The 27756-nt window shown below is 32.1% G+C and overlaps 3 protein-coding genes and 1 long non-coding RNA gene across 4 annotated transcripts; 1 reads left to right on the top strand and 3 right to left on the bottom strand.

Annotated features, from left to right (window-relative positions):
* Positions 1–149: 149 nt before the first annotated feature.
* Positions 150–903, bottom strand: LOC108809421 (probable calcium-binding protein CML47). Its single transcript, XM_018581560.2, has one exon. It carries the CDS (start codon positions 735–737, stop codon positions 186–188), a length of 552 nt encoding a protein of 183 aa, XP_018437062.1. The 5' UTR covers positions 738–903; the 3' UTR covers positions 150–185.
* A 4780-nt stretch (positions 904–5683) lies between these two features.
* Positions 5684–7181, top strand: LOC108806924 (uncharacterized). Its single transcript, XM_018579139.2, has 4 exons — positions 5684–6190; positions 6586–6624; positions 6757–6841; positions 6949–7181. Exons 1-4 carry the CDS (start codon positions 5699–5701, stop codon positions 7029–7031), a joined length of 699 nt encoding a protein of 232 aa, XP_018434641.1. The 5' UTR covers positions 5684–5698; the 3' UTR covers positions 7032–7181.
* A 6672-nt stretch (positions 7182–13853) lies between these two features.
* Positions 13854–15905, bottom strand: LOC108813543 (cyclic dof factor 3). The gene is made up of 2 exons (XM_018586124.2): positions 15588–15905; positions 13854–15111 (listed from the first exon to the last, which is right to left on the bottom strand). The coding sequence occupies exons 1-2, from the start codon at positions 15723–15725 to the stop codon at positions 13942–13944; spliced, it is 1308 nt and encodes a 435-aa protein (XP_018441626.1). The 5' UTR covers positions 15726–15905; the 3' UTR covers positions 13854–13941.
* Positions 15906–18825: 2920 nt separating this feature from the next.
* On the bottom strand, positions 18826–22622 carry LOC130496610 (uncharacterized). The gene is made up of 2 exons (XR_008935769.1): positions 21473–22622; positions 18826–19049 (listed from the first exon to the last, which is right to left on the bottom strand). It is a non-coding gene; the product is annotated as an uncharacterized LOC130496610 (long non-coding RNA).
* Between the last annotated feature and the right edge of the window lie 5134 nt (positions 22623–27756).

Genomic DNA, 27756 nt, shown 5'->3' with positions numbered 1-27756 from the left:
GTTGTTAATATTCGTTACTGTAAAAGCTCGAACTCTAACTCATCATGTATTCATGTTGTCGATTTGTATTATCAATATTCATATTTAATATTATATACGTAAACATAATTAAATTAGTTTATTAGGCGATGACAAAAAAAGAGTATATATATTAAACAAGAGCATCAAATAGCTCCCGATATATCTTACGAGAAACTTTTATCTATGAGCTTCACAAACTCATTAAAATCAATATTCCCATCTCTATTCTCATCAAAAACTCTAATCATCTTCCTACAATCCATCTTTGTACATTCATCGTATCCTAACAAAGACAACACATGTTTCAACTCATTTTCATCTATAAATCCATCTTTATTCTGGTCAAACAATATAAAAGCCTTCTTCACTATCTCCTTACCCATCATCTCACTCTTATCTAACAAGTATTCTTCGCCTTCTCCAATCAAACGTTCGTATAAAGCTTCCGAGTCATCAATCATCGTTTTGACTTCTTTCACCGACATCTTGTTTTCTGCCTGAGTTGGGACGAAAATTTTTCTTGCGATTGGAAGCTCAATATTTAGCTTCTTGTTTCTTGATGATGCGAAGAGAATGTAGGCGTTTGAGAAGAAGAGATGGAGAGAATAGGGAAAAGAAGATGAGAAATCTTGGATTATCATCATGAGGTTGAGAATGAACAAGAAGGTAGCAATGGTGAGAAGAGAGATTGGGCTAAGAACAGATGAATCCTCCATATTAAGCTGAATTTATGTGTGTCAAATATCATAAACAAATTATTATGAAAATGTTTTTCTCTCTGTCTCTTTGGTTTCAAAGAACGGATAATATGTGTGCTGAGCATGTTCCAATTTTATAGGAGGTGTTTACATTCCTGTTAAGTAATCTTATAGGAAGACCAAAACAAATCTTATAAGTCTGCGGAAGAAGTCTCCATGTAAATTGTGGAGAAACTACCACAATTCTTGAGAAAAGAGAGAGGATATTTTTAAAAATGAACAATAATGCTATTTAATATGCACCGCAAAAAGAGAAAGACTAAGGGACACCCATATAAAAGCATATTTTAATTACAAATTATGTTAAATACCACATGGCTATAAGATACTACTAATCACCAATTTCGTATTCCTGTTTTCTTAAATTAAAGTCATTCTAAAAGCTTGATATGTCCAAATTAAATTTACTCTAGGATATCTAATGATTGGTTTAGTCATATTTTGTACTTTTTTGAAAAGAATATTTCCATCGGGACGATTTTTACAATATCCTAACATTAAGAAAAACAGAAAAGAAATAAATCAGGAAAGAAAAAATCAAGAAATTCTCTGCAAACACATTTGAGGATGGTCATATGTAAGTGGTCTAGACTTTTTAAAAACATTAACTTCTAATTATACAATTTTGTTTGTTTAGAATATTATTAATTTTTAGTTTAGAAACTTATTAGTAGATACTAATCATTAAAGGTGCTCTAAGTGTTCTTAACTTCTCAGCATGTCCAAGGCAAAAAAAGTTAGAAATTAAATATTGTTGAAAAGTGAGTGAAAGTGTCTTTTATAATCTTGGATTCCAGTTGATGGAAATTTCCATGCAGTTTCCCGGTAACGTTTTCATTACTTAAGTATCGCATGTTGCGTTCACCGACCCTATATAATAATAGACTCCTTTGGAATGTTTCGCTATGTGGAATACTGAGATTCTTCGGGTTCATAATCTTCTTATAATCTTATTGCTTACTGTAACGAGGTTCACGTTGTATTTTGTTTCTTGTCAACACGTTGTATTGTTCTTTTATTACGGGGTTTCAAACGAAATTTTATAGTGATTCCTAAAAGTATTGTCAATCGTGTGTACACAACCAATACTATAATTATTAATGACTAGTACCATTATTAGATGGCAAAATCGTTAAAAACTAAAAGAAAATATGTAGAATGGTCTTTCTCAAAAAAAAAGAAGTAAAATATGTAGAATGGAAAGGAAAAAGCCATAGATAACTTTGTGTTTGCACCTCTTGAATACTCAGCCTAAATTGAAGAAAAAATATACTCATTTCGTCTCAAGATTCGAGATGAAGATGAGAGTTCGTTTTGGTAGAAGACAAAGTCTCACAAGCGTAAGCGATGTTTCGGGAGCGAACATGTTATGAAGTGTGACATACAACAACGTTACTTTGATTTTAACCGGAGTTGATTAAGTGATATGTTGGTACGAGAAGCAATTGAAGATAACAGGAGTGTGTTATTGATACAGTTGGTTCAGAGTGTACCGGTCTCAGCTATACGTGGCTGAAAAGAAAAGTTCATCATCCCAAAACAGATTAACTCAGAGAGAAGAAGAAGGAGAGAAGATCATCGAGCACTTGAACTGTATCGTGATTCATAGTTTTTTGTAGTGATCTTTGTACAATCCTAAACTGATTCTAGTGAATGGTTGCTTGTACCGTGATTCCATGAAGCTCCAGACTTACAATATTCACATCGAATTCCGAACTGGGTAAACAATTTTTTGCGTCTTGTTTTCTTTACAAGTTCATAAACACACGAGATATCGAATGAGGTGAGTGAACAACAGAAGATATTAGAAAGAGACGAGGCCAAATCGAAACCAGGAACCGCATTTTGATTCATCACATAACACATACCCGCATAATCACTTGTCGAACATTCTGTAGAATGCAGTTAATACATTCTGCATGAATTAAATGTCATCGGGACAAAGTGAGTTTCATCAGTTTCAAAACAAATATGTGAATCAGCGAAGATCAAATATATGACCTAATTAATATTAGACACAAAGTGTCCCACATCGGAAGTTGGAACTAATATTCACTAGTATATAAGATAAATGGGTCAATCCACTTATCACCAATTGGTTTTAAGTGTGAAGCCCATCTAGCTTAACATGGTATCAGAGTCCACGATCCACAAAATCCAACCCGATCCACATCGATCCGTACCCAAAGCTGGCCTATCGATCCTTGCCCATAAATTTCGAGATTGACGCTCAAAGAGCCATCATCTCGAGGGAACGTATTAGACACAAAGTGTCCCACATCGAAGTTGAAACTAATATTCAATCCACTTATCACCAATTGGTTAGAAAGATAAACACACAAGCTAACTATTCTCTTGATGGATTTTGTATTACGAGCTTGGCTTAGTAGCAATCTTGCTTTGCATTAAAATGTAAAAGAATATTGATATAAATCCTCATATCATATTTCTTTAGAACTAAAATATAAAACTAAATATTCCTAAGACTTTTATACGAAATATATATCTTTACGATTTGAATAGATAAAGAGTTTGAATATGAATCACCACAAGACTCTTATGTAGAATATATTTTTGAATCACTGGTTTAGTTTTGATTTAATATATTATTATGTTTTGGTTTTATTCAATATTTAATATTAACGTTCTGGATTTTTAAAATTTAAGTTATATAATAAAAATATATTATTTTATTAATTTTTATTATTTATGTTTGATCGAGAATTAACTCATTTAATTAATGATCTAGATGATTTGAATTCGAATTTGCATATCGAAATTCATATAATAAATGAGTTAAATGAACTAACTCATGAAAGATCCGAGTTTACCATAAGCAAAACTGAGTTGAGCGAGTTAGTTCATTTTGACACCCCTACATAAAACCTAAAATGAAAATTATATATATAGACCCTTAACTAAAACTAAAATACATCATATTATCACACTCACGTCTATTAACAAACTCATCCTCAAAATATAAGATTTTGTATGTAAACAAAAAAAAAACGTGCTATCTTGGTTTTAAACTTCTAAACTATGAAAACTAATATAAAGTCATAAATTTTGTAATTCAAATGGTATTAAAAAATTTGAAAAAAAAATATAAACCATCAACCCCTGAAACAATGACAACTAGATTTTAACCCGCACGTTCGTGCGGATATATTTATATTTTTTAAATATATTTTATATTATTAAAAATGTTTTAAATATATAATTTCTATTTTAGTGTTATATATTGTATTACTATATCATATTATTGTTTATAATGGTTTTTCTAAAAAAATTTACTTTGTTATTGATTTTTATTACTTACTAATATATTTTCGAGTTAGGTAAAATAAAATAAAAATATGAAATACTCAAATAGAGAACCCCATTCAAATTATGTTGTTTTCTTTAATTTAAACATTTTGCATATAATACATTTTTAAATTTTATTTATTTATATTATAGAAAATAAATATGACTAAAATAATTATATTTACATGTTGTGTTTAAGAAAATATACTTTAACATATCTCATTTTAGTATTTTACGGGATTTATTTATTTTAAATAATATAATCCTATTGTTTTAGTAAACTTTATACATAGTAGTATCTATCATACTATTTTATTAAATTTATTATATAGGATATTTGTTTTGGATGTTATGATATTAAGTTCTATTTTTTTTTTAAATTAAGACGTCAAAACATTAGGTTACTTTAAATTTTTACAACATATATAGTTAGTTTTTTTCAGGTACATTTCAAAAAGTTAATCTTTATTATCCATGATTTTGTCTTTTGTAAAGTTTGAAATATTATCATTTTGAGTTTGAATATTTATTTTCAAAATAATATATTTTTCGAGACAACTTTGGAAAATTACACAACTATTTGAGTTTGGAATAATACATGAATTTTGAATTTGTTTTGGTACTACATTACTGTATTATTTTATAAAATATTTGAATTTTTGGTGATATTTTTAATTCTTTTATCAACAAATTTTGTTACAATTAAAATAAAATAAAATTTATAACTAAAATTTGATTTTTGTCACTAATATTTTAAATGAATTACTGAAATTTCATATTTTACTAATAACATATTTTTAAATAGTATATGAACTAAAGGTTATTATATACTATTATATTTTTGTATATAAACATTTTAAGCAATATATTGCTAATAGTTTCAAAATAAATAAAAAGATAATGTATGGCTGTAAATATAAAATTTTAACTTATGTTAATACATTTATTTTTAATATAAAAGTATTATATAGTTTTCGAAGTTTAATCCATTATAATGATGATCAATAATTTATTTAAGTTAAAAAATAAAATAATTTTTTTTGTTAATTTACCTATTTAATATATTTTTAATATTTAATTCATATAGCACTTCTATTTTTATATAATACGGAATATATCATAGAATCTATAAAAAGTTAGTATAAAGAATTTTTTATTTTCTTTTTTTATAATAAGTTTTAGTTAAATTTACTTATAATAATATTATATTACTAATTTCGAAATATATTTATGTGTTATTTATAAAAAAATATTTAAATTTTAAACTAAGATTTTGTTAGATTTTTTCTCAACAGATTTTATTATAATTAAAAAATCAAATTTATAGTTGGTTTATTGTTAATATATTTATAGTTGGTTTATTGTTAATACAAATAATCAAATATGTCATATTGACTAATTCTTTAAGTGGTCCTACTATGACTTGTTAATAGTAGATAAAAATAGAACCCTAAATTAATAGATTAGATTTGTTTCTTTTATTTCATCTTTTGTTTTCTTTGTAAATAGCAAATTATGAATATCTAAATTGAATATTTTTTTTCAATATATGAATGAGCCCATTTATGAAATGTATATATGGACTTATGGGCCTAGGAGGGTTTTAGTTCAAAATGGATTGGCCTACGACACTCATCTCACGAAGACTCTGTAATCTTTTGATTTTCTTCGTCCACAAAAACTCCTCCTCGGATTCGGATAATCAACTCTCGGCGATGAAACACGGCGGCAAAGACCACCACCGACGCCGAAACCGAGGAGGAGCCTTTTCCTCTTCTTCTTCCCCACCAAAGACCCGACCTTCAGGGTCACCCAGCCGGACTTCCGGCGAATCACGCGGCGGAAAGGTTGCGACTTCGGCCACTATACTCGACCGCGAGGAGACGGGTCTCTTTCCCGGGCCGGGTTACGATGACCCGAATCCAGAGCCGAGGAGCTTCCCTTACAGCGTGAAGCAGCAATGCTGGGAGAAAGCGGAGAAGATTAAAGGCAGAGACCCTGAGCGTTGGAGGAGAGATCATTTAGGGAACATTGTGTTTAGGAAGCTCGTAGGCTGTCCTGGATGCTTGTGTCATGATTACGACCACATTGTTCCTTACTCCAAGGTTTTTGTCTTTCTCTTCTTGGTCCATACACTCTCACTTCATGAGACTGTTTTGCCCCATGAATTTTAGGATCTTACTGGCTCTGTTAGACCTATTAGAGGTAAGGTAACGCTACAATAGAAAATATTATGAAATTTCTCGGAAGTGATAACTAGTTTCTAAACCATCCAGAAAGCTCTTGAACTATTACTGTCATGTTTCTTGCATTCACTTTGATTGTGACCCCCTAATTCTCCAAATTGAGATTTTTTTTTCCTGAATTTTGTTGGTGGGTCTATCCCTCTTTTGCTGAAATGCATATAATGGATTCATAGGAGATTATATAGTATGATATGCAGGAGTAGATTGTGCTTCTTCTAAAGTATCTGAAGAATTTTTATTTCTAATGTTTATAGGGTGGCAAGAGCACTCTGGACAACTGTCAGGTTCTGCAGGTACGTAGCTTACCTGTTTATAGTTACTATTCTCTCTTATTCGCCTTACTTATAAACCTAAAAACCAAATATAGATTTTGGAGTTGAAACCAGTAGGAAAATTGAAGATGTTTCACATTTTTATGTTTGCAGGCAAAGGTAAACCGATCGAAGGGAAATAAAACCGACATTTCTAGAGCCGAGCTTATCCAGAGGAGTTCCTACTGCCGAGTTGCTGGTAATTTCTGCTGTATCCTCCTTCTCACTCTCTTCTACATAGAAACAAACTAATATTTATTAGATAAGTTTTAATCCGAAACTGTTCTTTGCGGAAATTTTATTTAGGACGGGATATGGATCTCATTGAGCTAACAGCTTATGGGAATGTACAACGTGCCCCTGAGTCCAGTGGATGCAGGATGCAATGATATGTTATTCGCTTATCTTTGCGTACTTTTTTTTTTATTGTAAAGATGTATTGATGGAAAGAAAATGAAGAGATTTCTCAGTATTTTTATTGGACAAAAGACTCTGTAAGACCCATAAAAGAGTAGAAAATGAGTTGGTTGTGTAGGCCATATGTTTTCTATTGTGTTTCTACTCTCTTATTGCCTTTTACATTATATTATTTATAGACTTGTATTGTTGCTACATCCATGATCTAACAATATTCAAATAGAAATGTGAAAGGTAGCTCAAAGAAAAAGTAGCTTTTGTTTCTCCATGGATTCTTTTAAGGGAGGCTTTTATTTGTTTTTTTTTATACTTTCTAGTGACGTTACTTTTTCTTTCCTCCTTTTCATTTAAGTTAACAAAGTAAATTCGACTTTGCAAGAGTATATATTTCTTACGATTTAATAGAATAGACAAGCAAGTATTAATTTTTTAAAATAAACTTTCATCGAAAACGATAAGTTAATTCAATTACAACATGTCACTTTTACCTGAAACATAAAATATAGAAAGAATACAAAAGTCTAAGAAAAGACTATTCTTTTTATCACTTTTTTGCTTATCTTTTTGAGGCGTGTCAGGACTTCCTCACAGAAGTCTAAAGTAGTTTACACGTGTCAGCATCGTAGAAGATGCCTTCCTTTGTGGAAAGTCTTTTCTTTTAATTTTTATGTTTCCTTGTGGAAATCTACACATATCGCAAAAGTTTTTCTTGGCACTGATTCAATTCATCTGTCGCTTGATTACTAACTAAATGACTCGTAGGTAAAATACTTAATTCTGTAGTTCGGAAAAAATGATAAGAGATAATGGTAAAGCTTTCATTAAGACTATAAATAAGGGTAAAAATGAAGGGGCGACTCGTTTGAACGCATCGGCTGCCATCGCGGTTGCAGGTGCAGATGCAAGAGTTTATGGATGCAAAAAGTTGCAGTTCAAATTGTTAATAAACATTTTGTACAATTCGCACAATTTTTAAAAATTGTTGTGTTTGCCGCATATTTATGATTGATTGAATAAAAGATATTGCAGTTGTTTAATAATAAATTACCAGTATTAACATATTATAATATTATAAAAAGTATAAAAACATACTATTGTGATAAAATATAATGATTATTAATATAATATGATTTATAATAATATTATGTTTATTATAATACTATTTGTGGGTTTAAATTAATATATAAAATTTGTATATGTTTTTTATAATATTTCTATTTTTAATTTTTAATTTTAAAATTTTAATATAATTTTATATTTATTTATCCATTTGTAAGCGTCCGCAAGCGCAAACACAGGTAAAATCAGTTTTTGATTAAAAAAAAATTAGAACGGTTTAAAAAGATTTGTAACGGTTTGTATGATTGTTTCGAAACGCTGTCAATCTAACAATCCCAAAAACTACGTTTTCGGTTGGCAGGAAAGCATATCCTAAGTAGATAATTTAAAAAACAATTTAATTAAAAAGTAGTGAATTTTTTTTTCAAATACATTAAGTGATTATTTTTTTAGTGGAGGGTTGACTCCCACTTCCAATTCATGGTGTGGTTTTACTTTGCTTATCAAAAGTCAACACTAAATCGTAGGTTTCCCAACGAAACTATATACACTAATGGTTTATCTCAAAATTTTCTTGAAATTCTTTTCCCCCTGAGTGCTTTTTCAATTTATCCCTAGAACCATGCATTCCACTGAGAAACAAAACTTTATGAAAATTCATGTGGTAATAGGGACGACACTACTATGTAAGTAAGATATATACCATGGCTATAATTTATAAATAGATTAAGACTTTGCGCAGGATGAGACTATTATTAAAATAAAAATATTAACAATTCATGAAACATAAGTTGTAATATTATATTTTATAACATCAAAAATTATATTTGATAAACGTTAATTTCATACAGAGAATATAGTGCTCATTAGGAATATGATTACGTTTTCTTTACTCAAATTGGATTTCTTCACTGTCGCATAGATATTTTTTTCTATATTAATAAAGCAAAAATAATGTAATTAGATAACATAGCAAAGTTATAAACTAATAAAAATACGACATAAATTTATAAATCACATGTCTCCTTTGAGTCAGTTTAGTTAGATAATTTTTTTGAGTCAGTTTCTCAATCGACATATTGACTGCGACGATGCCATGTATATATTGTTGAGTCAGTAATGTAACCAAGAGCATGCACATGTTCTGGTTATAAAATAAAAATCATAGTTGATGCTCCAAAATCTTTTACATAGTACTTTCTTCGTTTACGTCGTCATCCAATTCTTCTTTTAATAACAGCTACGGAATGTTAAAAAAACATGCATGTGTAAAGGAAATGTTACTGTTAATTAGGTGTGAAAGATTTCATAGTCATTATGCAAAAGCATTACAAAATAAGCATTAAATACTTTTTCAAAACAAAAAGCATTAAATATGATATGTTAGTCCAATGGTAAATTTAGTAAATAGTTTAGCTATGAAAGGGTAAAGATCAAAAGAGGCCGAGAATGATTGTCATTGTGATACATGCAAAATGGTACAACTGTAAATAATTTACTTTTGTAAGGTTATTCTTTTTTTTTTCTCCTTAATAATAAGGGGATGGTACAACTAAAATCACCAAGTTATACAACAAAGATAGGTTTTAATTTTCTAATGAATTTCTTTGATCAAAGAATATATAAAATCGTGATGATAATCTACAGTATATATATCATAGTAATCAAATACTATTTTCGGTCTTTTAGCAAAAAGAAAAAACTATTTTTGGTATGAAATCAAAGCATGTTTTATTCGCCTCTGTATCAGCATAATTTGTTTTGTTTTGTTTTTTTACAGATCTAATTTCTGTGTAGGAGGTGCAACCCACAAATAGATATTTTTCCGAATATTCATATGAGCCGTAAGCAATATCCCCATTTAGTTTTAATTCCAGTGATATCTTGAGTTATTTTTTTTTTGAACTTAGCTTAGTGATATCTTGAGGCATCATATCTTCATTTTATTTTGTTTCCCCAAATTTATCATACTATATTAAGGTTAGTTAGTCAATCAAAGTAGTTTTTGAGGAGATCAATACAATAGAACCTTTAACATAACATAGATTAAAGCCTTGATTATGTTTGGTTTTTAAGTTTTAGATTTTTAATTTTGCTTTTGTTCTTTGGTTTCTGAGTTTTAGATTTTATGCAGATTTTTCTTTTAATAAATTTGAATGGTGTTTTTTAGTTTCTGGCTTCTGGCTTTATATGTTATTATTATTATTATTATTATTATATTATTATTATTATTATTATTATTATTATTTTATAAAAGTTTTGTGCTTTTATATTTATGTTGTTTGCATTTAGATATTTGAAATTACTTAATTAAATTTATACCATTTTACTGAATTTATTCTGAGTTATTGGGATAATTAAGAAAATATCTTTTTGTAATTTTAGATTGTCAAAATACGTATTCTAAGCTACCCTTTATTATATGTAGTAATATAGTTATATAGCGATTCTAATAAGAAATTATATCCTTTCGTGGCTAAATTTAAATTCAAACTATTATTATTATTAGCATTATTATTTGTTGACATAATAAATATTTATTTGAGATAAGTATATAATTTATTTAAATATCATAAAATAAGAATCTGTAAATTTATAAAATATTATGCTTATCACTAGAAAATAATAATTTTATTAATATATTATATAAAATTTCTATTAAATATTTAAAATATCTAAAGGAAATATATCACTAAAAATGATGAAATAGCAGTATTTTAATGTTCTAAAAATTGCTAGGCGGTAACTAAACATTTTAAAGAAGATTAACGATTAGGCGGATTATCTGGAGTCTAGGCGAAGCCTAAGCGCTAACAAATTATTTCTTTATTTTATATATCATACAGTTATATGATATATTTTAGTTTTTAAGTTTAATTATAAAATTATTGTGATGAATTATTAAAATTAGATATGAAAAACAAAATAAATTAGAAAAAAATTATAGATTTGTAATAACATTTTTGCTTAGTTTAATATATTTAGATTAATTTAGATTGATTAAACCAATTTAGAGCAATTTAAATTGTATAAATTAGATTTTAAGAAAATTGTTTCGGATATGACCGAGTTACCGTCTAGGCACCATCAAGACCGATTTTTAGAACCTTATAAAACTAAGGTATTATTTCTGAAAAACCTGAAAACTGGTTCTTGGGTTTTCTGTATAATATTGAAAAGTGTTTTATATAAAAGCAGTGGTAAAGAAAATCTATTTCCCAAAAATCTTGAATGGCAAAAAAAATGGATTTTTTGACAAAAAAAATCACTGCTACAAAATTCAATAAAAAAAAGGCTCATAATTAGTTAAGCCTTTGTTTTACATTTTTTACTAAACTAATTAATAATTTTCTTTTATTTTAAACACTTTTTTTTTACTTAATTTTATTTTAAACACTTCCACATTAAAACTAATAGAAACACATGGAAAAGGAGAATACTTCTCTTTGCTTCTATTCATATATGGGTCTTAACATCTTAACGACACTGTTGCCTCATATTTGAAACCATTTGATAAAAGCAAATACATTATAATTTTTCATACCCTCTAGGCTCTAACTTATTAGCAAGAGGGGCACGGCCAATATGTGTTGTGTGTATCAACTGACTATAGTCGTGCGTTTGCGCTTGAAACGCGTTTGGCATTAGTCAATGTTTTTGTTGGGTGCCAAATTTTATGTATTTCCAAGATTTTTCGAACATGCGTTCGGTGAAGTAAAACAAGTTGGAAGGAAAATCCGAATTCATAAAATTTATTCTTAATGCAAGGTAGGGAAAACACGAAAAGGGAACACAATTGCTTTGCCACAAAATGCAAAAAGGTAGAAAAGAAAAGTATTATTCAAAAAGGAAAAAAGCAACTTGACATACTTTTTACTTGTAAGAATGATAATTATATTGCCGTTATAAGAAAAAGACTGATAATAATATTGTGCGCCACAGTATTTTAGTACTAAACAGAAAAATATGTGGCTAAAAATTATTTTAGCAATCTGAAATATCTAAGTTGCTTTCAAAGGCACAGACCAAACAATAAATAAATCCCAAAAACATTATAGTGACCCATCCTTTTCAGTATCAATATCCAAAATATAAAAGTATTTAAAGGGAGAATGCAAATAAAAATAACTTTTCCACTTTCCAGCACATTAAATTCTAATTGTCTTTACGCTGAATGGCACATGTTCATCTAAAATCTAAGGGACTCATATTATTGTGCAAAAGGAAAAAATCTTAAGAAAAAAACAAGACAAGTAATTTTCGCATGGCCCCTAATTATCCATGATTTTTCTTTGTTTCTGTAAATTTATAAAATCTAAAAAATCCAAAATACTAAAAGCATGCTTCTTTCAAAAATAGTTATAATCTAAAAAGATGAATAATGTGTTTTAAGCTATTTAATAAATTCCCCAAAGTTATTTAATAAATTCCCAAGAAGTTAATTATATACAGAGTTAATAAATTCCCACAAAGTTAATTATATACAAATTCAAAAAGAAATTATATACAAATTCAACGTCGTATATATATATATATAATATAATATACAGTTTCAGCACCATATACTATAGTTGATAATCCAAGTATTGTATTGTTTGTCAAATCATTTTTTCGGCTAGTAAAATCATCTTTTAAAGATTCATAAAGTGATTTTTCAGGATAAAAATCTTTGAGTGTTATTTAAATTAATATTTTAAATCCTTTAAAAATAAGGTTACCACGAAGCTAAATTATCATTATTTGAAAGTTTGGAGTCCGTGTTGCACAAAAAAATAGTTTGGAGTACATAATTTTTTCAACCCGAAACTATATTAGTAATATTAATATCCTTGACGGAATAAGGTAGTTTTACTGGTTAGAGTTTTAGAGACCAATTATCATGCTTTCAGGTTCGACGCCAGCCGGAGGCGAACTGTCTCTTCCATGTCACTAGTAGCGATACTGGACCTCAGTCCAGGTTAATACTTTTCCGGATGAAGTGGACTGCTGTCTGACCGGATCCTGAGAATGATCCGCAAAGCAGGAAACCCTAGATTATCAAAAAAAAAAAAATATCCTTTTAGTACTCACTCTAGAGATGTAAAACCGCGGAGTCAGCCATTAGCTCACAGTTCAATTTTTTCGTCAAAGATTACAGTTAACTTGCATCAAGATTTTCCAAAAAGGAAATCTTGCATCTTCACTGTTTTTTTGTATCTTCCTGTTAGCATAACTGTTCACAAGATAACTTAGATAAGAACAAGTGATAAGCCTCAGAAGACTGTCGGTTGTAAATTGTAATGGCCAACGCAACAACTGTCAGTGTCAACTTTCTACCATTAATGTTCAACATTTAACAAATGAAGTGAGAAAAAAAACAAGGAAAACAAAAGAAAGAGCAAATCGGAAAGTATAATGTACATAAAGGATTTGAGTTTAGTTAGTTCGTTTTTTTTCGGTTTAAGTAGTTTAGTTTTAGATTAATTCCAAAAAGATAAAAATCTACTGAATTGAACCAAAATTACGATTGTATTTTAGTTAAGTTGATTATTCAAATGTTTTTTGATTGAATATATTTATTGAGAAATGGTAGTATCTTATGGTATTTCAATCAATTTCTCATTTAGTGAGAATTAAACAAAAACGAAATTACTAATTGCCAAACCGGACCTAGATCAAACCGCACAAAACATCAGGATGTATTAGTGAGAGACTACCAAGAGGAGTTATGTCACGAGGAAAGAAGAAAAGAGATAAAGAGTCTCAAAACCTTCATTCTCCAATAAAATGTATATACAAACAATCATACATATATATATATATACACACATACGTATATCAACTCTAGACCCGTTCTTGGAAATTGAGTGATCTCGATAGAGCAGCAGGGTTAGCAGAAAGAAGAGGAGGGTTCTCGTTGTTACTCTTCTTCGTCTTCTGATCAAACCCTTTGAACATACCACCGCCTTTGCTTCCCAATCTCGAACCTTCGTTCTTGATTCCCAATGTTGTCCATATAGAGCTCTTTGCTGCTTCGTCAGGATCGTCTATTCTCAACGTTTTGGGGACTATAACCCGCCCGTTCCTCTGTTTCCTCTCTGTTTCATCGCCCTTTCTTGAAGGTTCCTCGTCTCTCGAGTGCTTCCCTAGAGTGGGAGAGTTTGGACTCCAACCCTTTTGACTTATAGGTGATGAGGACTGATTCGGTGGTAGCATTGGGATGGTCCAGTAAGGGTAAAACGGCATTGGATACCCTGGAGGTGGGTAAAAACCTGGTGGAGGCATCGCTGGATTCCACGTGTAGGGCCATGGTACACCAGGGATGCAAGCATAACCATTCATGTTGTTGTTGCTGTTCATTTGTGGTTCAACAACTCTGCAGTTCTGTGCTCTTGTTTCATCCACTGAGGTAGTAGTCACAGAGGATCCACTTGAGCAGTCATCTCCATTCTCAACCCGCTGATCCGCTAACCCGTTTCTAGCTCCGTTTTGGACTTTCTGGTCTCCTTGTAGCTTCATCACAGGGGTAATGGGAGCAGCGTGCTGCTGATGAGCTTGTAAACCAAAGCTCAGGACACGTGTGTTGGATTGTAAGCCGGGATCGAGCCTTGCAGCCTGGAGAGCCTCGGAGATGGTGATGTGACGGTAATGAGAGGAGGAGCTTTTGTGCTTGCGGCGTCCAGCACCGACGGGTACGTTCCTCATGGTGCCTCCGGCGGTCCAGTATCTCTGACAGGCCTTGCAGAAATGGCGAGGCTGGTTGATGTTGTAGTTGTTGTAATAACAGAACTTGGTGTCCATGCTTTTGCACCTGGGACAAGGCAGAATCTTGGTTGGTTTCTTCAGGGTTTTACCGTCTTCTGTTGTCTGCTGATCGCTCTCTGTCTGATCATCAGTTGATGTCGCCTCTTCCTCTTTGTCCCCTGTCTCGGGTTTTGAATCATTCAGATTGTTGTTGTTGTTACAGTTATTCTTCTTCTCTGATAACTCTGGAGTTACTTGCTCTGTAGTTACCTGAGAGAGGTAATTAAAAAAACAGTTAAAATAAGAACACTTGCAATGGACCAATGAATAAACAAAGTCTCAAAAGAAAGTTCTAGACGAATAATCAAACAATTATTCTTAAAAGTAATTGAGAAAATATATAATCTTCATCAACTCCTAGAATCTCTATGATTAACATAACACTATTAAGAAAACAAAAAACATAAAGATGGCAACTTTGCTTGATGGAAAAACCATAACACAAATTGTAGATCCAAAGAGCTTAAAACTATTGGACATGATGATGAGCTCGAAACAGAGGATTCTGTCAAATTTTATGAGATTCAGACAAAACATATTTGTCTGTATGAAAACTAACTACTTGAAGACTTCCATTTACTTCTGTCTAATTTTACTAACAAGTTTCAATATTTTATTTTACGAAATTGCTTTTCTTGATCCCTTTTAAAGAAAACAGAGCATATAATCAATCAATATATCAGTACCTTCTCTAGTGATTTATCATCTCCGCCGGTATGCTCTTCCTCAACCACCGCCACCGTCAACGGTTGTTCAAAAACAGCCGGGAAAGGGATTTTCATACCGAAGAGCTTAATAGCTGGATCTCTACTTTCCATCATCATTTCTTCTTTAATCAAAAACAGAGGTGTGAAAAAAAGAAAGAAAAGCTCGCGGGGCAGTCTCTGATTCTTCTTACTCTGTGGAAATATTTGTTTTCTTTTTTATAAAATATTTGTGTGTGTGTGTGTGTTTTTGGGAGATTTGGGGGAGGAGGAGAGATATGGAGGTGAAGTGTTGAAAGAAGGGATTTAGATCCGTATAAAAGAGGAGGGGGGTACCACGTCAGCATCACCATTCATTTCTCAGCCACAAGTTTATGTGGCCTCCGATATTTTCCTTTTCGCCCCCTTTATTATTACCGGGTCGGGTTGCCCGATTTTAATAATCATAAATCGTATCTTTTTATGTGTATTATTCGCATCTATTCTTTTTCCTTTTAATTAAGGACAATTCTTTCGAATAGTTCATATTTTAATTTTTCATCAAAAGAGTTATTAATAAAGAAAATAGCCAAAATAATTCTTTTTAAAGAGACCAAAAAAACTAAAACTAAAATAAAAAAAAATAAAAAAATATTTTGTATAGCTTCAAATTATATGTTTTCAAATTTAAACTTTTATAATATTTTCCATAATAAAATATCCGAAATAATGTTTTTAATTAGTTTTTTGAGATAAAGCATATTCATCTTCACACTTGAAATAAGAAAATGTTGTACGGTTGACCTTTAAATTTCATTTCTTCTTCTTTCTGGTTTAATTAAGACTAAATCTTGATATGAGTATTAATTTTCTGTTTTAGTTTTCATTTATTTATATTAAATAATGTATTTATATATTTGATCGTTTTATATTGACTAAGATATGTGTGGATTTTTGGATACCCACTCAAATTCAGTAGAAATCTATTCAGGTTTGAGATTTTTGAGCTTAAAAATTCTAGATTTATTCAGGTATTTATAAATTTTGGTTCCGTTCGATCCAGATCTTTGCGGGTTCGGATAATCCGTTTAAATTATTTTAAAATTTATATATACTTTAAATTTTCCTAAATCTAAAAATAAAAATAATATAACATATATATTTGAGTAATATAAGCCAAAGTACCTAAATTAAAAATTAAAGACAGGTTTTTGGTTGGAGAATAAATACATATTTTAAGTATTTTTGGTGTTTTGATTATTGTTTATCTACTTTAGATGTTTACTTTTGATAATTTTTTTATATTTCAAATATTTTAGACAATTTTAAAATAACTTATATATTGGATATTAACTCTAAAAATAGCTAACATATTCAAGTATATAAATATGATTCAAATACATTCGAATACCCTAAATATTTTGTTTGGATCAGGTTTAATTCTAATTCTCTAGATACCAAAATTGTAAAACCGTTTGGATATTTATCCAATTTTAATTCAAATTTGGTAATACTTTTTCGTTCAGAATTGTTAAATGAATAGTTGATATTATAATTTTCATAATTGTTTATCCAATAAAAATGTATTTTTTGAATCTGATAAAATAAATAATTTTGACATTGATTTAATGGAGAAGTGAATGAAGTGTATTTAATTAAAATTAATTTCAAAAAAACACATTAATATAAGTGAAAAAGACAAAACATAGCAGATAGTCTCGCACGCAATGCAAGAAATCAACTTTTGTTTGTTATCCATATAAATCCGGAGCTACCAGTTTAGTTTGCAGAATCTATATGAGTCTGTTTAAATTAGTGATAAAAAATAAAAATGACACACTCACTAATTATAATTTAATTTAAAAGTTTTAAATTATATATCTATGCATGAGCATGAAAGAGTCACCTAATTATTATATAAAAACCTTAATTGAAGTTATGTTTTTTTGTATTTTACTGAATTTAAATAATACGTAGAATTTGTTTAAATATATATTATATTAAATTTATAATTGGTCTGGGTGTAAAATTTTTTATTTTAAATGATATATTTAACTTACTCTGAATTAAGAGACTAAAATAATAGTATTGACAACCTTCATTTATTTATAGAGCATCATTTTCTTTGTGGAAGTTCATGTTCACAATCTATCTTAAGTTACATATAACCACAAAAATTTTACATAGTTGAAAGTGACCTGTAATTTATATCATAAAAGAAAGGACTACTAAAAGTTAAAAGAAATTTAAAATGATTTCCAATTAATTTTAAGGGATAATTCGTTTATTTCAGAGTAATAATTGTGTCTTTTTATATACTGACCGAATAGATATATATATAAAATGTGAAAAATATATAGTGAAAAACAGAGGAGAAAATAATTTTATTAAAAATATAATGTTACTCTCATCAAACTTAAAATAATAATGAATGTTTTTCTGTTTAGATAATAACTAGTATAACCAAGACGAAATATAATCCTACTTGATTGAAAAAATAATAATTTTCATCTTTTCGTTTACTTTTAGTTTTTTTGTGAAAAGAAAAAAAAATTAAGAGTAAACGGAAAACCTAAATTATTATTTTGACAAAATAATATATTTTTTTCATCTTGGTCGTTTACTCTTAGTTCTTATAATGATAACGAGTCAAAACCTAAATTAAATATTTAGAACTCCCTTTTTTTTGACAAAAAATATTTTAGAACTTCATGTATTTGACAGCTATTTTTGTGTGCAAATGTTAAGATGACAGCTATCTTTTTACACGAGTTATACATTTTAGATCAACAAAGAACAGCTATGTTCTGTGTTCTTTGTGTACGTCAAGATGAATAAAGAAATCGTCTCTTTCTATTTACCAGTATTTATCCTAGATATGGAGAAAGCTGTCATTTAGATTGCTTGGTTTTTGATATTTGTTTCTTTCCCAGAATCTTTTTTTTCCGTCTAATTTTATTATAAAAGACCGAAGCCCAAGTACAACCAAAACGAGTCCAAAACCCAAACCGAAAAAGACCCAAACATAAAGAAATCCGGGTCCAAATAAAACCACCCGACAAACACAAGCCGGGTTTGGTTACAGAAACTAAAGAGATATATAAATAAAAAGACAATACAATTTATCAACAAAGAGATTTAATTGTATGTGCTCAGTATACTCTGCATGATCAGGAATCGGACCAGTCAGTTTGTACGTGTGGATAAGGAAAAGCGAAGGAAGGTTGGATTCAACGACGTGTCAGTAAACCATTGAATTTCAACAAAAAGGTTCCGTAGGTCGCTGCCACATTCTAAAGTTTATCAACTTGCGTTTTTGGAGAATCTATATCAAAGTCTACCTTTTGCCACGTCAGATTTGTGTTGGCCCACGTCATATCTGCTCATATATTTCTACAAAAGTTGCATGTCTTTCACTTGGTCGATCTAATCACCATCCTCCACGTGTTCCGCTGTGATCGCATCCTAGCAAGATTTTTTCTTCTTGTGTCACTCGCTGGTTTTAAAGGGTAACAATTGGCTAGAACTAGAAACCAAAATACTACAGTATTATCTTAGTTTTTTTTTTTGTAACTTAATAATAGTGCAGCGGAAAATCAAGTTCTGCAGAAACTATGGGTGCATCATTACCAAATTAGCCCCTTCCAACACACACCAGTATTATCTTAGTTTTCATGTAGATAGAAGTATTATCTTATTTGTTGGCCAACAAATAAATATATTTTGAACTTCTAAACTCTGAAAAAAAAACGCCAGCTGACAGAAAAAAGAAGAAAAAAAATCGTAACATACAAATGTATTATTCTCTCTGTTTTATATTATAAGTCGTTTAAAATAAATTTGTTTATTTTAAGTAGTTTTCATATTTCTAGATAAATTTTCTTTTTAACCTCGACTAGAAAACTCAAATTAGAACCGACCCAAAAATATCCGAACCAAAACCGAACCGAAAATTTATAAGTATCTATTGGGTCCAAAATATTTATATCCGAAAGAACCAGAACCAAAAAGAATCGATCCAAATAGATTTAGACCTGAAAAGAACCGACCCGATAAGAACCGTTTAATACCCGACTTAAAAACATGAATATTCAAAACTATGTTTTGTTGTGTTCTAGTTTATATATTTTATGATTTAGTTGAAATATTTTTTTGCTAAAAATCTTTATTATTTTTTTGTAAAATTTTCAAGTAATATGAAACTTTAAATGTAAAATTTAGAATTTAAAAAATGTTTTATTTTAGTTTTAATAGTTTATTTTAATTTATTTTGTAAAAATTTAGATATGTATGACATATTTTGACTAAATTTGATGAAATTAACATATTTCTTGTTTTTTAGATTCTAAATATCCGAACCCGATCCAGACCCAATGTGGACCCAAAAATAATGGATATGTTACAACTATTTAATTATAGATCCCAAACGATCCGAACCCAACCAAAAAATTAGAAGTACCTATTGAATCTAAATATCTAAGACTCAAAAGATCCGGATCTGAAAGGAATCGGCTCGAATCCAATCCGAAGACCTGAATACCCAGATCTAGATGTTTGGTATCCTAGTCTATATTTGAGAAGTGATTTGCCACATGTCTTCTCTACAATCATTTTCACAAAAAAATTGTGACGTGGCTATTAAGATTGATGACATGTCATATGGTTAAATATGACATGGACAATTATATTTAATGCTGATATATATTTTTGGAAATCTTTTTAGAATATGGCAATAACTCATATATTACATCTAATATTGATTTATATTTTTGGTAAACTTTATAGAATATGTTAATAACTCACAAATTATCACTAAAATAAATATATTCAAATATGACATTTTTAATTTGGAAATATTATATAATTTTACTTTATAATTATAAAAGTTTTGTTATCTAAAATTTTCTAAATTTCTGTATTTTTTTAAAAATTTAAATCGTAATATCATTAGTTTCTTTTAGGTATCTGCAAATTATATAAATATTATTTAGTTTTAATTTTTGATAACCATACAATTTTATATGTTTTTAGTAATCTTTTACAAGTTGATTTAATACATTTAACCAAATGAAATAAATATTTTTTTTATCTAAGATTTTAACTTTATATATATACATATATATTCTTAAATATAATTTTTTAAAAAAAATATTTTCTCTTAATTTTATGCTTAATTAATGATATTTATATTAATTATTGGTCAAAATAATAAAATATATAATATTAATAAATTACATTTTAAAATATAAAATTTAACTTTTAAAAAATTCATCACTACACATGGTGCAGAAAAACTCTTAGATTAATAATTGTGACATAGCTACTAAAATTGATGACATGTCTTATAAATAAATATGATATGAACAATTATATTTAAGGTTAATTTATATTTTTGGTAAACTTTTTAAAATATGGTAATAACTACTCCCTCTGTTCCAAAATAGTTGAAATTTTAAACAAAATTGTTTTTATCTTAATTTTAATGTTCAGTTATATCAAATTTATATTAAAATATTGATAAAAAAAGAAAATTTATAATATTAATAAAAAAATAAATATAATTTATATTTATCTATTAAAATATTTTAAAATTCTTTTACTGCACATGGTGCAGGAAAACACCTAGTTAAACTTGAATTTGGTGTAAGGAAATAGATGATAGTGTGGTAGGGGATAATATTATTTCATATATAGTGGATGTCAATTATTTATTGTAGTTAAATGATTTATGGGTCAGTATAATTATTAGTCTTTGTTAAATTTGTATTTTTGATTACTGATTTTGTTCGTGTTGTAAGTAGGCCTTTTAGGGAGATTAAAATTGATTGTTTATGGACCGAGTTAGTTTTGGTATGAGAAATGAAAACTTGAAAAGAAACAGTTTGGACCATAAAGCGGCCGAAACCCTGGTGATGGTTTAGTTGCTTGGGAGACACGATATAGTCCTTAGAGGAGATGTGTAGCCCCCTTGCATGAAATGATGCTGTTGTACTAATCCATTGTTGAGACAGCAGCTTCTCTGGCGACGATTTCTCCTATAATGTCATGACGCAACTGTTGAGAATTGATATCCGATTCAACCTGTATCAACAATCAGTTCGCAGATTTTTGGTGACCGGTGTTCACCTCCTCTTCCGATGTGGAAGAGAGCTACTCACCGGGAGAGAAGAAGGTCTCTCGGCCTTTCCATTATTACCGATCAAACCGATCGAAGGTGTTTACAATAGATCTCTCAAGATATAAGAAGGTGAAGAAACAGAGAAGAGAATATCAGAATACAAAGAGATAACCGAGAAGCTCTCTCTCTCTTGATCTTTCTCTCTCTCTCTAAGTCACACAAAGAAGATGACTCTCTTGCGTGGAGTCACTGTTCGTAACAGACTCTCGCTTCCTTCACATGCTTCTCTGATATTTTGTAGCACAAGGAGAAGTGATGGACTTGTCAATAGCTTGGGCCAAGATGTATTCCAATCTGGGCTGGAGTATACTAAGGCCACAACAACTCACAGCAACGTTTCAAGCCAGCTCATGTGATAAGAAAAGTAAAACCATGTCCGCTGGTACTGTCTTATCCTCTCCTCCAGAATAAACCAGTAGACTGCCTCCCAATAGACACAACATCTCTTGGCAGCAGACCAGTGCCTAAGAGCTTTGCCCACCTAAAATTCGACTTTTTCAGACACAGCAATATTAAAGCAATCTTTTAAGGAAAACTTGTGTGCTACTTAATCACAAACGTCCACATCCATACACCATGAGTGTCCACCCTAATTCGTCCTAGGTCGGTTAACGTCTTCAGACGGCTTTTTGCCATTGTTGACTCGAACATGAGAAGCATGAATAGTGTGAACACACTGTAATACCAGAATTCATCCAAGCGCCAAAGACCCACACGGAAAACCTGCAAAAGGAGGAAGAAACGTAGTACTTAGAGAAACAGAGCCATGGAAGAAGAAAAAGAACCGTAAGATACAAAAAATGGTTCCGTGCAGTTTCTTTCAGTAACTTCTGGATATATTCAGAAGGAGAAATGTTTGGAAAAGAGAAGTCAGTTACTTAGACACATTGTTAGGTTTAGCTTTTCGATTCAGTATACGATTTGAGATCTTATCGATGCTGTTGTTGTTTGATTTGCAGGTAAACGAGTAAAGAAAACGTAAACGCAATCAACACACAAGATTTGTTAACCCGGACTGCGTTTCCTACTGTCCGGGGAGAGATCGGAGCTCTCAACTGATCACTATAAGCGTTTGAATCAAGTACAAAGTCTTGGTATCTTTCAACACAAGTAAAACGGATCACACCGAGTTCTATGTGCAAAGACTACCTCTGAAATACACCACCGGTAATCAGATTCTCCGTTGGATAGATCGCGATCAGCTCTCCACCGTCTCCGTCGCGATCGTCTCCGAGATAAGACTCTTCTCCTCTTGATTCTCTTTGCTCTGATCTGTAACTAACTCTGTTACACTCGCTTGCAACTTGACTTGTGATGACGATGAAGCTGATATAGCTTCATTAATCAATACCTCGTCGTTTTGACTAATAGGCCAGTTGCTTGCTTTTCAGGTGACGACGTGAAGCCCACATCAATTACCCGAAACCCATATGAAGCCCACTTCCGTTTTAGATCAGCTGGATGCGACAAACATTCACAAACTCCACCTTGTCGATCTGCTGTCTGAAACCCTAGATCCCCCTTAGGCGAAACCAGAGACCTCTCAACCTGTCGTGAACTCCACCCAACCTTACCAATCATAAACTCTCCTGACGAAACCTTCATCACATCTCGACCCAATCTCTCTCCTCAGTTTCAATCTCAACCGATCGAACTTCTCAGCTTTACCGCAGCCGATAAACAAGTGTAGATCCTTCACCGATCTGCAGTTGTCTTCTCACTCTTCAAGCAAGGTAAACTCCTTTTCTCTTTGTTTTTCTTCAATCGTATTTTACCATACGATTTAGCTTTTGTCGACTTATTATCCCAGAAACTAACCCGTTTCCTTTCTTTGATTGCGAGGTAACCAAATCGACAAGGTTACTGCAATCTCCACCTCATCCAATCAGGCGAGGACTTTGGCCAGCTCCAGACACTTCTGAAACGCCGGACCAGGTAAACACTTCGTTAGGAAGTCAGCTGCATTTAGAGTAGTATGGACCTTGATTAGGTTAACGGAACCCTCGTGAACCTTATCTCTGATGAAATGGTATTTAGTATCCATGTGCTTAGTCCTGCCATGGTGAACTGCATTCTTAACTAGGCATATTGCACTTTGCGCATCACAATATAATTTGTAGCTCTTGAAACTGAACCCCAATTCATCACAAATCATCATTAACCATTTACCCTCCTTCGCTGCTTCAGTGAGAGCCATATACTCAGCTTCTGTGGTTGATAATGCAACTACAGACTGCAGTGTGGCTCGCCAACTGACAGTGTTCCCACCAACTTGAAAAAGATAAGCTGAAACCGATCTCCTCCGATCCAAATCTGAATTGTAATTTGAATCACTGTAACCAACAATCTCAAACACTTCTTGCTTAGTGAACGTTAGACAAATATCCAATGCTCCTGTTAAGTACTTAAAAACCCATCTGACAGCATCCCAGTGAGCTCTTCCTGGTTAAGACATGTATCTGCTGATCAGACAAATAGCAAATCCCAAATCAGGTCTAGAGCCAATCATTGCATACATTAGGCTTCCAACCGCACTAGCATAGGGTATCTTATCCATGTAGTCAGCTTCTTCCACGATCTCTTTATCAGATAACTTTCTCAACTTGTGTTGCGAGCTAACCGGTGTCACATCTGGTTTAGCTCCTTCCATGTTAAAATTCTTCAATACTTGTCTCAAGTATTTCTCCTGTGAAAGCTTTAGAATCCCTTTCTTCCTGTCACGTATGATGTCCATCCCCAAGATACGAGTAGCTTTGCCTAAATCTTTCATTTCAAACTCTGAACTTAGACTTTCTTTCAACTTCTGAATTCTCTTCATATCTTTCGATGCAATCAGCATGTCATCCACGTAGAGCAGTAAGAAAACTTTATCCTCCAAAGTCTTTCCCTTAAAATACACGCATGGATCATGAACACTCTGATTGTACCCCTGTCTCTTCATGAACTCATCAAACCTTTGGTTCCATTGTCGAGGAGACTGCTTCAATCCGTACAATGACCTCTTAAGTAAACACACTTTAGACTCGTCTCCCTTCTCAATAAACCCCTCTGGTTGACTCATATAGATTTCCTCATCCAGAGTTCCATGTAGAAATGCAGTCTTCACGTCTAGTTGTTCTAGTTCCATGTCGTAGTTAACCACCACTGATAGCATAAGCCGAATAGTCACATGTTTTACAACTGGAGAGAAGATTTCGTTGTAGTCAATACCCTCGATCTGAGTAAACCCTTTTGCGACCAATCGAGCTTTAAACCTTGGAGGTTCAACTCCAGGAATCCCTCGTTTATACTTGAAAATCCATTTACAACCCACAATCTTCTTCTTTCCTGGTTTGTTAACCACTAGCCAAGTCTTGTTCTTTGCTAAAGAATCAATCTCTTCCTTCATAGCTAGCTTCCAGTACTTCCAATACTTGCTTCTTTTAGCTTCAGCCACAGTCTTAGGTTCATCTATCTCAATATCCTGAGCACACAGCAACGCATACGCAACCACATAATCTCCTCCTTCCTCATACATTGATGGCTTCTTAATATTCCTCTTAGCTCGGTCTCTGGCCAACACATAATCACTCAAGCTTTCTGATGACGTTTCTGCCTCTCCCTGTTCAACTGAATCAGACTCTGAGCTGTCTGTATCTTCTGCCTCTGAGCTAGACGAATCATTCACTTCCTCTGATGTAACTCCACCTGATTCTGTATCCTCAAATGTTTTATCAAAGTTGAATGACACTCTTTTACCCTTCTTGTCTTGTTTAGAAACCTTAGGAACTGACTCCACCTTATCCTTGAACACTTTGTCTTCATTGAATGTCACATTTCGGCTGACAGTACACTTCCCATCATCTGGTAACCAAACTCGATAACCCTTAACTCCCTGAGGGTATCCAACAAAATAACCCTTCGTAGCTCTAGGACTCATCTTGTCTTGAACAGTATGCACAAACGCTTCACACCCAAACCTCTTAAGATGCTTAAGTGTCACCTTCCTACCCGACCAAACCTCTTCAGGAATTTTAAAATCCAATGACGACGTAGGAGAATGATTAATCAGATACACTGCCGTAGATGCTGTCTCACACCAAAACTGTTTCCCAAAACCTGTTTCAGCCAACATGCTTCGCACCTTATTCATAATCGTTCTGTTCATCCTTTCTGCCACTCCGTTCTGCTGCGGTGTGTAGGAACAAGTAGTGTGTCTCTTAATCCCTGAGCTCTTGCATAACCCATCAAACGCTTTGTTACAGAACTCCAAACCATTGTCTGTCCTCAGACACTTAATACGTTTCCCTGTTTGGTTCTCAACAAGCTGTTTCCACTCTTTGAAATTCTGAAATGCTTCATCCTTAGTTCTTAAGAACTGAATCCAAACTTTCCTTGAATAATCGTCAATAAACGTGATGAAGTATTTGCATCCTGCAAGACTCTCTTCGAGACCTGGTGATCCCCACAAGTCAGAATGAATGTACTCTAATGGTCCTTTAGAAACGTGCTTCCCTTCTTGAAAAATTTGCTTCTGAGCTTTCCCTAAGACACATTCCTCACAGAAGTCGAGTGTGTGAACCTCTTTACCATCAAGATATCCTCCTTTTACCAGCTCATTCATACACTTTAGTCCCATGTGACCTAACCGTGAATGCCACATCTTTGTAGTATCGATCTCAGGTCTAGCAACTGCGACTGTTCCCTTCTGAACACTCCCATTCAAGAAATACAAACCTTCCTTGTAGGTTCCAGTAATCACACGTTTTCCATTTCTAGAAAAAGTAATATTGAATCCAGATCCCTCATAACTGCACCCACTCTTCTCAAGCTGCCCAAATGAAATCAGATTTCTTCCCATTGTAGGCATATAGCGCACGTTAGTTAAGATCACTTCACTATCATCTGGATTCACTATCTTCATCTTCCCAATACCAGTCACTTCACTATAAGTGTTGTTCCCCATTAGCACTTTCCCTCCATTCACTTCTTCAAAGTCAAACAGAACCTCTTTGTCTGGAGTGATGTGAAACGTACAACCTGAATCCAGAACCCACTGATCACGAGTGTCATGTACACTTGCTGTCAAGATCATTGGTTGTTGCCTCTGCGCAACATTGGCATTCTGCTGTTTGTTTCCATCTTTTCTCTCTGGACAGTCTCGCTTGAAATGACCCTCACGACCACAAACCCAACACTCTCTTGGTTTTGCTGGAGTCTGTGACCTTGAGTTTTTCTTGTATCCACCTTCTCTGCTCTTACTTCTTCCTCTCCCTTTCTTTCCATTTTGACGCTTCTCCCCGTTTGCATTAGATGCAATCAGTCCCTCAGCAGTTGAGCTTGACTTTCCTACAAGTCCCTTCTCTCTTAACTCAGCTTCCTTAGAGTAGGCTGATGTCGTGACTTCCTTCAAGGTCAGCGTCTCCTTACTGTTACCATACTTCAAAGTATGAACAAGGGAGTCGTATTGAGGAGGCAAGCTTGACAGCACTTGAATAGCCTGATCTTCATCAGAAACCATAATGTTAAGACTTGCCAAATCATCTACCAACTTCAAGAATCCATCTAGATTTTCCTCAATAGACTTCTGCTCAGACATCTTGAAACTTGCAAAACTCTGCTTCAGATAGATTCTATTCGGCAACGTCTTAGTTTGATAGTCAGCTTCAAGTGCTCTCCAAACTCCCATTGCAGTATGTTCCTTCATCACCTTCCTCAACACAATATTAGTAAGACTCGCACAGATTAGATTTCTTGCTCTAGTATCTTTTTCTTTGGCTTTAGGATCAGGATCCTCTTCTTTAGCTTGCAACTTAGAATCTGCATCATCTTTCTCAGATGATCCTTCTCCTGATTCAACCTGCATCACTTTACCGAGTCCCTGCAATTCAAGTTGCATAAGCATCTTGAACTTCCACATCCCAAAGTCACCTTTCCCATCGAACTTCTCCATCTCAAACTTCGTAACTGCCTCCATCGTAACCGAGCTTGCAAACCACACAGATCAACCGAAAC

This window comes from Raphanus sativus, chromosome 6 (genome assembly GCF_000801105.2).
Source record: "Raphanus sativus cultivar WK10039 chromosome 6, ASM80110v3, whole genome shotgun sequence".
Taxonomy (NCBI): domain Eukaryota; kingdom Viridiplantae; phylum Streptophyta; class Magnoliopsida; order Brassicales; family Brassicaceae; genus Raphanus; species Raphanus sativus.
This window is presented reverse-complemented; position numbering and strand designations above follow the sequence as displayed.

Bases quoted from the DNA above. Each gene is read 5' to 3' on its own strand.
- LOC108809421 (XM_018581560.2), bottom strand. From the start codon at position 737: ATGGAGGATTCATCTGTTCTTAGCCCAATCTCTCTTCTCACCATTGCT.
- LOC108806924 (XM_018579139.2), top strand. From the start codon at position 5,699: ATGGATTGGCCTACGACACTCATCTCACGAAGACTCTGTAATCTTTTG. The intron at 6,625-6,756 runs GTACGTAGCTTA...TTATGTTTGCAG, and splicing joins ACAACTGTCAGGTTCTGCAG to GCAAAGGTAAACCGATCGAA. The intron at 6,842-6,948 runs GTAATTTCTGCT...AATTTTATTTAG, and splicing joins TTCCTACTGCCGAGTTGCTG to GACGGGATATGGATCTCATT.
- LOC108813543 (XM_018586124.2), bottom strand. From the start codon at position 15,725: ATGATGATGGAAAGTAGAGATCCAGCTATTAAGCTCTTCGGTATGAAA. The intron at 15,112-15,587 runs GTACTGATATAT...TACCTCTCTCAG, and splicing joins ATGATAAATCACTAGAGAAG to GTAACTACAGAGCAAGTAAC.